This window comes from Babylonia areolata, chromosome 28 (assembly GCF_041734735.1).
Source record: "Babylonia areolata isolate BAREFJ2019XMU chromosome 28, ASM4173473v1, whole genome shotgun sequence".
Lineage (NCBI taxonomy): Eukaryota > Metazoa > Mollusca > Gastropoda > Neogastropoda > Buccinidae > Babylonia > Babylonia areolata.
Window position 1 is genome coordinate 4,293,806 of NC_134903.1, and position 10,502 is coordinate 4,304,307.

The window sequence follows — 10,502 nt, forward strand, 5'->3', positions numbered from 1 at the left end:
TGGGTTTAGATACTCAAACAGAAAAAGGGTGTTTCTTACCAGTGATATTGGGTTTGACACTCAACAGAAAAAGGGTGTTTCTTACCAGTGATATTGGGTTTGATATTCAACAGAAAAAGGGTGTTTCTTACCTGTGATATTGGGTTTGATACTCAACAGAAAAAGGGTGTTTCTTACCAGCGATATTGGGTTTGATGCTCAATAGAAAAAGGGTCTTTCTTACCAGTGATATTGGGTCTGATACTCAACAGAAAAAAAGGTATGGCAATTTTAGTTTTCTTATATTTTCTAGGTTTATTTCAGCTGTTTTTATTACCATTCTGGAACACTATATATCAGAAAGTATGTGAAATTTGTTTACCTCATTTTGTGGCTCTCTCTTTGCTGACCAGTGGGTTAAATAAGCTTCCAGCCATCAGAAATCGATGGTCTGTTCATTTTCCTTTCAGAAAAAGTATGGGGAATGCATATTTTCTGACAATAGTTTGTGTGCTACCGATGAAATTTCTTGCCGATTATTACCCACCGCACACAAAAACCGCCTGGCAAACAGAAAACATAAGTCAAAATAATGCCCGGAACTGAAGAGGTTAAAAGGTTTGAAAGCACTATATCAATGTTACGTACTTATATCTTTAATATCTTATCATCATTACAGCCACATGAATGATCAAAATACCTCTAATTTACTGGGAGGTTGAAACCGTTGCTCTCCTTCATCTTCATCATCGTCGCTGTCATCACTGTCCAGACCGTCACTGTCATCCACATCATCCATGTCATCATCTTCGTCATCATCTTCCTCCAGAAGTTCCTTGTCTTCTTTGAGAAGAAACTCATAGAACTCGGGATCTTTTTCTTTTAAACCCTGTAGTGAACCTTTCTTCTTTTTTGCCTTTGATGAATTTGAGCTGTTGGTCTTCCTGCACAAATACATAATGCATATATATATATAAGACAATTATAGGTACAGCATAAATCGTACAATAAATCAGCAATGATCTATGATTCTGTGTGAGAGAAAAAGAGAAGGATCTTGAGACAAGATGCAAATATAAGATTTTTAATTCACATTTAGGCCTAAGCTCTGAGCTGAAGTGGAAAATGACAAGAATGGTACATATATCACATAACTATATATCATGTAAGTTTTAAAATGGTAGTTGGTACAAAGCACAGTATTTAAGTTTAAGATCATGATCATAAAGAAACACTAATATTGATATTCTAATCTAACTGCCATATGCAAAGGTTTTGAATTAAAGCTTTAAATCAAGAATGCCATATTACATACACTAACACAGTAAAACACCATTTCTGGACAACATTTATAAGCGTAATGCAAATCTTAAGCACATTGTAATGCTAAGGCTGAATATATCTTATCCTCAAGTATTTAAGTATTTTAACGATGTTATGTAAACCAGGACAATGACACATAGAAAAAAAAGATTGTTTTTTTCTGAATCATGGCATAAATGACATTGACACAGCATGCTATTAACTCGTCTTTCAAAGTTTCATTGAATCTAAAGCAGTGATCTGAAGACAGAAAGAGACACACAGACAGACACAGAGACAGACATAATCATAATGTGCACAAAAAATACCAGACATATCTCAACAACATTCATATTCATAATCATAGCTTTGTGTACACACACATGTGTACACACACACACACACAAACACACACAAAACTAACTCACATATTTAGCAAGCAGTATTATCATTATTAGTATCTTACTTTTTTTTTTTTTTGAAAACAGAGCAAAGTATAAAAAAAATATATACATATAATAAAAAATCCAAAGGTATACTATTTTTCCAAAGCCACACTTTCTTTTTCCTTCAGTACAACAAGACTCACACATTTGTTTATATTTCTTAAAGTCTCCCTGGACCCCATTTCTTCTGTTGCCTACGTACAGCCAAACCAAATACAAGAAATCTGCACCAATAACTAAAAATAGTAATTCATGCCATATAGACTATATATATAATCCATACTATTACCACTCAAACATTTCATACATTCATAACCACTGATCTCACATCTTCTCTATCTTGCTGGAATCCGTCTTTTGTTCAAATCAACAAGAATGAGGTCAGAGAAATTTGAATGAGATGATAAATGGAGGCTCTGTGTGCAGCACGCATTTGGCGCACATAAAAGAACCCATGGTAGCAACAGGGTTGTCCCTAGCAAAATTCTGTAGGCAAACCACTTTATTAGTGACAAAAAAAACAAACAAAAAAACCCCCCAAAAAACCCACTTGCAGCCAGAAAAAAAAAAAATTCTATGGATGGTGCCGCACTGAAGCGCCGTGGTGAGCAGCCCAAATTTCACACAGAGAAATCTGTTGTGACAAACAGTTCTTTTCGATAAAACAAACAATACAACTGAGAATACAATGACCAACAGAGTACACAAAACAATGCCAACACTGTACCCTTTTGTATCATCTCCATTTGAAGTCATCTGTTTCGTCTTCTTCACTTTGGAGGGGGCTGGCTGCTGGGAGAAAGATGCCTCCGATGAATCATCATCCGAGTCTGAATTCATGAAGAATTCATCCACACTCATATCCTCCAGTTTCCTGAAAATAAAGCAGTTTATGTCACAAGACTGCTTATGATTTTAGAATAACTGATAATATGAATAATATATGATTATATGTTGATAATATGAGTCTTTATTTACATGTGTGTACGTGTGTGTGCGCGCGCGCACGTGTGTGTGTGTGTGTGTCTTTATTTACATGTGTGTACGTGTGCATGCGTGAGTGCGTGCGTGCGTGTGTGTGTGTGCACGCACATAAACACGCACACGCCGTGATAAGTAAAAGGATCTGAAAGGCCATTTCATCAAGTGATGACAAAATAAAATCCAAGTCAGTCAAGCAAAATTCGTTGAAAGGCCACTGTCAAATTTGTTACCTTGAGTTATGTACAGTAAGCTCTATTCAGCACTTTCTGTCTCAGGATGCAACAAAACCCTTGTCTATTCCCTGGTCCTATCTAGGCTTGACTACTGTAATTCTCTGCTCACTGGATGCCCCAACTACTTGTTATCCAGACTTCACAGAGTCCAAAACCATGCTGCACAGCTTAACTTACATTCTATCAAATCTGCTCTCCTTCATTCCCTCCACTGGTTTCCTACTGAGAAAAGAACAGATTACAAACTCTCTCCTGTGCTACAAATTTAAGACTGGCCTGTATCCTTACTTTTTTCAGCTTCTTCATTTCTACTCTCCATCTTGCCAGCTCCGGTGATCAGGTGATGACAGTCTCTTAAAAATTCCCTCCTACAGAACCAGATCATATGGAAATCATACTTTCTCTTTCCAGGCTTCTTCGGCATGGAACTCACTCCCGTTTCTTGTTTGTCATACTGTTTCTTGCCCTTCTTTCTGAACCACTTTGAATCTCATTTATTTCCAGCCATTCAATTCAGCAATAACTCCTTCAGTCCTTGTCTTCAAATTTATGTTTGAGTCAAGTTAATTTTTCATTTCTGTTATTTTTACTATTTTCAAACGTACACATGTTCATATGCCTTGAACGGCCAAGATGTGTTTACACACGTGTGTGTGTGTGTGTGTGTGTGTGTGTGTGTGTGTGTGTCTACATCTTGAGAGGAGTGGGTGTCGGTTTGTGAGTTGAAGATGGAGCGGGAGGATAAATTTGTGTGTGGCAGTGCATTCGTGTGTTTTTGGTATTAAGTATGCATATATGTCATAGTATTTTTCATCATAAACACCCATGGCTTTTTGTATCAGTAGATTTGGCGAACCAAATGTTCTTTTATTATCATTTAATAATTATTAAAGGACATTTGGTATGCCAAATCTAATATTATTATCTAATATTATTATCAGTGGGTACAATAATTGATGAAAAACCCAGTTTTACACCCAATACATATCACATCCAAAACATACCAGTCTCGCATCCACTGTAGTGTTAACAGAAGCTTAGAAATATCCAGGTCAATCCTAAAATTCTCCAAGGTTTCTACCGATGCTTCATTGAATTGGTTGTAACTTTCTCTTTTATCTGCTGGTACGGAAGTTTAAATGTGAAGAACAAAAATACTTTGAGCAAAATTGTGAACGTGTCCACCAAAATAGTTGGGGTCAAACAAGAACCTCTGAATGAGCTGTACAAACAGCATGTGAAAGAAAAATCAACAAAGATCACAAGTGATGACAGCCATATTCTTTCAAAATATTATGAACTTTTACCTTCAGGGAAATGCTATTGACTTCCCAAACTGAAAACCTTTAGAATCCAAAGTTTCATACCCCAGTCGATTCATTCCTTAAAAAACTGACCAATTGGCACAGAAGTATTTTAAAAATTGGCCTTCTGTGTGTGTGTAGTGTAGATGCGTGTGTGTGTGTGCGTTGAGTGTGTGTGTGCATACATGTGTGCATGTCTGTTGGGAGATCTATATTTATATGTGTGTGCATGCATGTCATTGTGTGTGTGTGTGTGGGAGGGGAGACAAGTGGGGGGGGGGGGGGTTGTGTGTGTAGATGTGTGTGCGTGTATGTTTGTATGTGTGTGTGTGTGTGTGTGTGTGTGTGTGGGTGCATGCGTGTGTGTGTGCATGTATATCATGTGTGTGTGTGTGTGTGTGTGTGCGTGCGTGTGTGCATGTGCGTGCATGCGCATGCAGGTTATGTGAAATATATAATTGTGCATGGATTTTAAATACTGTTGAATAACAACTGGTTTTAATCACGTAGGTCGTTGTTTTAACTATAATATGATATTTTCATGTTCTCTTTCTGTGCAATGTGCTTATCGCACTGGTTGATTTGTGATTATTGTATGAGATTGATTAGCATTAACTTTGTATCTATGCATTTTATGTTCCTTACGTATTTACGATGAATGACTGTGAAAGTATGTAATCATTACATGTAAATGATTGTGATCACTGTACAAAAGATCCTTATGAACTTACTTAGCATGTCACTTTTCAGCATGTCTTTTATGTGTTTACATTGAATGACTGATTTTCGTCTATTGTTTATACACTACACATGAATTTCTCTTATTGAGGTAATAGAAAATTCTATATTCTAAGTAAACCCTAAATAAAAGTGAATTCTAAAACTAAAACTGTAAAAGTACAATCAAAACTCCTTTCACTGGTACAGTAGAAGTGATACAGGAATCTTCTTGACTATTCGAGAGGATATCAACTGAAGACGAACAAGTGCTTAAGAAACAAACAAACAAACAAACAAAACGCATGTTGTATAAATTTCTATTTGCTATTTGGCTAACAATCGTCGTATCGTGACATCAACAAACACGTGCTTCAAAAAGTCATGTTTTCATGCATCAAAGAATCGTTGAATGTGATTAGATGACTGAACGCTTGATATTCAACTGTTTTACAATACACCAGACTGCACACGTCTATGGATCATATCAGAGTACGCCTTATTAAGTGGATGTCAACCATACCTTTTCTTCGACATCTTCTTCATTGACGATGGCCTCGTGGACTTCATGGTAGCTGCCATTTTCTTATTGACCGGAAATGACGACTACCCTCTGTTGAAATGTCTATACTTTTATTTTCGTAGCATTAACTTCACAATGAAAAAATATAGATAGAAACAAAAAACACATACCTAATAATTTGAATTCCTTCTAACCGTCTGGTTTGTTTTTCTATCATACCCCTCATGATGAAAGAGCAAAATATTTTTCTGTTCGTATCATTGTTCGAAAATTCGGCATTGTGACCACAAAACAGTCGGACTCTTCACACCTCCCCCCACCCCCTTCCCCCTTCCTCGCGCGCGCGCACGCGCACACACACACACACACACACACACGTGCGTGTAGGCTGATCGTCTATGCATACGATCTCTCTCTCTCTCTCAGTGTATGTGTGGATCGTCATTCCCAGTACCCTGTTATTTGAAATCACGCATTATTCCCGTTTAATACAAAATGTGTATACATGTTAATAGTTTTTCCCCATCAAGTCATCTCTCTTTCTCTTCCTTACAACTTATTCTCTCGCTCCTTCCAAACACGGCACTATTCTTACACTAGTGAGTGTGCACTGTCCCCCTCTTGAACTGGAATCAGACGTTTGAGTCCTGTGAAGGCTTGTTCATCGTTCAGTTAGATACAGTACACCAGCACGCGTGGTTTAAAGATAGTATACTGGATCATAAATACTTGAAGAGTTGGCCCAATGAGCGTCTAACCTAGTCTTGAAAGATGACATGCTTGGGGCAGTCACAGCACTGGCTCTTAATCTCTCGCTCCTTCCAAACACGGAACTATTCTTACACTGGCAAGTGTCTTTCTTTTTTTCTTTATATATGCTAATAAATATTACGCTTATGCCTTAACTATTTAGTGTTGTGGAGTGGAGACCCTATTTTGGGCAGGTTGGAATGGGGGAAATAGCACACCTATGCTTACTTATTGTCCCACAAAATAAAGAATGTTGTCTTCTCTTTCTCATGCACACACACAGACACACTGTAATAATTCATTCTGATATTATATCTGTTACATGGGGATGCAGGTTCAGTTGTTTTGTTCAGCACTCAGCCAATGAGTGAACCCCTACACAACTTGCTCAGTTCACTGCAGCCAACAGTGAAGGCTTGTCAATGACCCTTGAACTTTAGAACTGCCGTGACAGACCTGGTTAGACAGTGTTCCCCAGTGATCGGTGTTCCAGGCCCCATTTGGCCGTGGTGCTTAGTCACTGGGAGAGGCACTTTACTCTGACTTTCCTCACTCCACTCAGGTGGGAAAGGGTACCTGACTTTGGTTGGAAAAGGTAAAAATGGTGGAAGAAAAATGACTGGGCCCTGCCTTTCCAGCACTTTACTCTGACTTTCCTCACTCCACTCAGGTGGGAAAGGGTACCTGACTTCGGTTGGAAAAGGTAAAAATGGTGGAAGAAAAATGACTGGGCCCTGCCTTTCCAGCACTTTACTCTGACTTTCCTCACTCCACTCAGGTGGGAAAGGGTACCTGACTTCGGTTGGAAAAGGTAAAAATGGTGGAAGAAAAATGACTGGGCCCTGCCTTTCCAGCACTTTACTCCGACTTTCCTCACTCCACTCAGGTGGGAAAGGGTACCTGACTTCAGTTGGAAAAGGTAAAAATGGTGGAAGAAAAATGACTGGGCCCTGCCTTTCCAAATCAAGTCCTAGATACAGTTGATATACCACAGTGGCTGTAAATGGCTATAGGATGTTTACCATTTAACTATGAGATCACCATGGATTATGATAATGAAATTGTGCTCCAACCGGTTGTCATTCAAAAGAATATGTGAAGATGATTTTAACATGTAATAATGATTTTGTAAAAATGCTTCTATAACTAGTATAAACATATTTGTAAACACATATACATGAAAGCACACACATGAAGACACGTGAGCATACATATGTGGCTCATATCATATACCCATGTAAACACCCACACACAATTATGACACCAACAACAAAAACAAAAAAAGAAGAAGAAATTCAGCATGATAAATCTCTTTGTGTTAAATTTCCTGCATGCTGATTTTGAGAAAGAGCAGAACCGTTGCCACACTCCAGAAACACAAGCAACACAATCTTTTGAATTCAACAGTTTATTAACTGAACAAATGGGTAAATTTAATGGAAACAATCAACAATCATAACTGTGATAAAAGTCAATACAATTTATAAATTTGTAACAAGTATTAAACAAGCAAACCACATAAACTAATACTGAGCTGAACAAAGCAAACATAATGTTAACATTAAACAATATTGTATGACAAATAAGTTTATCATAAGATAAAAGTTGATCATAACATGACACCAGGCAAAGTAAAACAAAGAAGTGAGCTGAAAAAAAAGAAAGATCCCACAATAATACTGAACTAGAACAACTGTTTATACAACAGTTAACAAAACACCAGATGAACATACCAAAATAAGATGGGGTTTTTTGTTTGTTGTTTATCTTGTGTGTGTGTGTGTGTGTGTGTGTGTGTGTGTGTGTGTGTGTGTGTAAGCATGTCCCAAATTTTTCTCAGTGCAGGAATGGGTTAAGGAAAAAAATTGTTACACAATTTTCAAAACATCACTGCCTGAGTATAAATTCATTTAAAAAGAAATATAGTTTGATGCTATCCTGGAACAGTCTGTAACATATTCATACTGTTATTATTAACCTTCAGTTCTGCTCAGATATTCCTAGGATTGTGAAAAATATCATTAGAACCAATAAAACAACAAAGGCAAAAGAAAAAGAAAAAAAGAAGAGGAAAAAAAACAACAAAAAAACCCCCACTGACTTTTCCTTTTGTACCATCTGGAAATGCTGTTAAAAACTGCAAAGGAAAATTTTTTTTCATGTGTATTTTTACCACATTTTATATCACCTTCACAGCTACTAAGTGATTCATACATAAATTAAGGCAATACTTTCTTAAACTCACAGCGTACATAGATGGCTCCTGTCCATTTCAATGGAGGTCTCAAAGATAATCATCTGTACACACCTATACACCAATTCTCAAATGGCACTGTATGAATAGTGGTTAAAGTGAACAGCACACAAACACAGACAACAGCAGTATCAATCTTGGTGAAAAATTTTCAAAACAGCACTGAATATATGCAGTTTAAAGGTAATAAGAACAGCACCTTTCAATGTGTCAATAGCACCTTTCTATGAGTCATATATATAATTATATATATCACAGAATACTTTTCGCATGACTGTCTGTTTCAGCTATTTACACATTCAGTCTCTCAGTCACTGAACATGTCAGTGTTTCAAAAGACTGATACATATGTAATATTCATCTGTAATTTGTCCGACAAGTGAACAGACATCAAATATTTAAGCCATTGACTGCTGCTAACAAGCATGCTCATCAGTAAAGTTTTGTCAATTCGCTGAGAAAAGACTGAGCTTACTGGCTTGGATGCCAGTCATCACTCTTTATTTCAACCTTATCCTTTCCACAATGCATTACTTCTATTCATGAAAAATAATTACACCACTTACAAGCTGTCAAAACAGTAACTGCAAAAAAAACCTGTATATGCCACACTGGTCTCCTCCTCCTCCTGTTCGTGGGCTGCAACTCCCATGTTCACTCGTATATACACGAGTGGGCTTTTACGTGTATGACCGTTTTTACCCCGCCATGTAGGCTTTCGGGGGTGTGCATGCTGGGTATGTACTTGTTTCCATAACCCACCGAACGCTGACATGGATTACAGGATCTTTAACGTGCGTATTTGATCTTTTGCTTGCGTATACACACGAAGGGGGTTCAGGCACTAGCAGGTCTGCACATATGTTGACCTGGGAGATCGGAAAAATCTCCACCCTTTACCCACCAGGCGCCGTCACCGAGATTCGAACCCGGGACCCTCAGATTGAAAGTCCAATGCTTTAACCATTCGGCTACTGCGCCCGTCACACTGGTCTAATTTCACATAAGTTCAGCAGTCAAAGGGTTAAATAAGTGTTGACACTGAAACTTTTCATACCCCGTTATTTGTCATGTACATGGAAAAAAGGTTACCATTACTTTATCAAAAATGTTTTAGTTTACAGGAAAAACAGAAGAAAAAAAAACACAGCAGAAATCAGAAATTAACAGCAACAAGGAAACTGGCAACAATTTGGCAGATTTCAGCCACCTTCTATCTGCTGTATCTGGAGAGTGACATACAGAGTGACTCAGAAGTCAGTGATTTTCAAACTCCACAGAAGTAAGTGTGAGCGAGTGTTTGTGTTTGTGTTCGTGCATGTGCATGTGTGTGCATGCCCACATGCACACGTGACTAAAGATTGACTGAATGACACAGGAAACAAATGATGGTGCACCTAAAGGTAGCTGTTAGTCAGCTCTACCCAGGTAAGCAGCCTGTTGTGCAAATAACTTAACGTTTGTGCAGTGCTTAGGGTTTGGTCTCTGACCGATGACAGGTGCTATAAAAGTATCTAGGTGTTTGTACAGTGCTTAGGGTTTGGTCTGACCAGTGATAGGTGCCATATCAGTATCTATGTGTTTGTAAAGCACTTAAGAGTTTGGTCTGACTGATGATAGGTGCTACAGAAGTATCTATATCAATCAGTCTTGGCCACTTCCAGAGGGTCAGATATGACAATGTTGAATGTATTGTACTGTACTGTATTGTATTGTATTGTATTGTATTGCACTGTATTGTATTGTATTGTACTGTATTGTCAGTCCTCAGCCATTTCCAGAGGGTTGTACATGACACTGTCACAGTCACTGTTGCCTTTGGAGGGAAGATGCATTGTATTGTATTGTATTGTCTTGTCTTGTGTTGCACTGCACTGCACTGCATGGCATTGCATTGCATTGTATTGCGTTGCATTGTACTGTACTGTACTGTACTATACTGTCAGTCCTTAACCATTTCCAGAGGGTCGGACATGACCCTGTCACGGTCACTGCAGCCCTTGGAGGGAA

The 10,502-nt window shown here is 38.1% G+C and overlaps 1 protein-coding gene across 1 annotated transcript in view; it reads right to left on the bottom strand.

Annotated features, from left to right (window-relative positions):
* LOC143301830 (nucleolar complex protein 2 homolog) overlaps nucleotides 1-5,566 on the bottom strand; it is a 30,346-nt gene extending 24,780 nt beyond the window's left edge. The window contains exons 1-3 of the mRNA XM_076616238.1: nucleotides 5,489-5,566; nucleotides 2,455-2,601; nucleotides 680-923 (exon numbers count right to left, since the gene is read on the bottom strand). Coding sequence (XP_076472353.1) covers nucleotides 680-923; nucleotides 2,455-2,601; nucleotides 5,489-5,547 — 450 coding nt within the window. The 5' untranslated portion in view covers nucleotides 5,548-5,566. The remainder of the gene's footprint in view (nucleotides 1-679; nucleotides 924-2,454; nucleotides 2,602-5,488) is intronic.
* Between the last annotated feature and the right edge of the window lie 4,936 nt (nucleotides 5,567-10,502).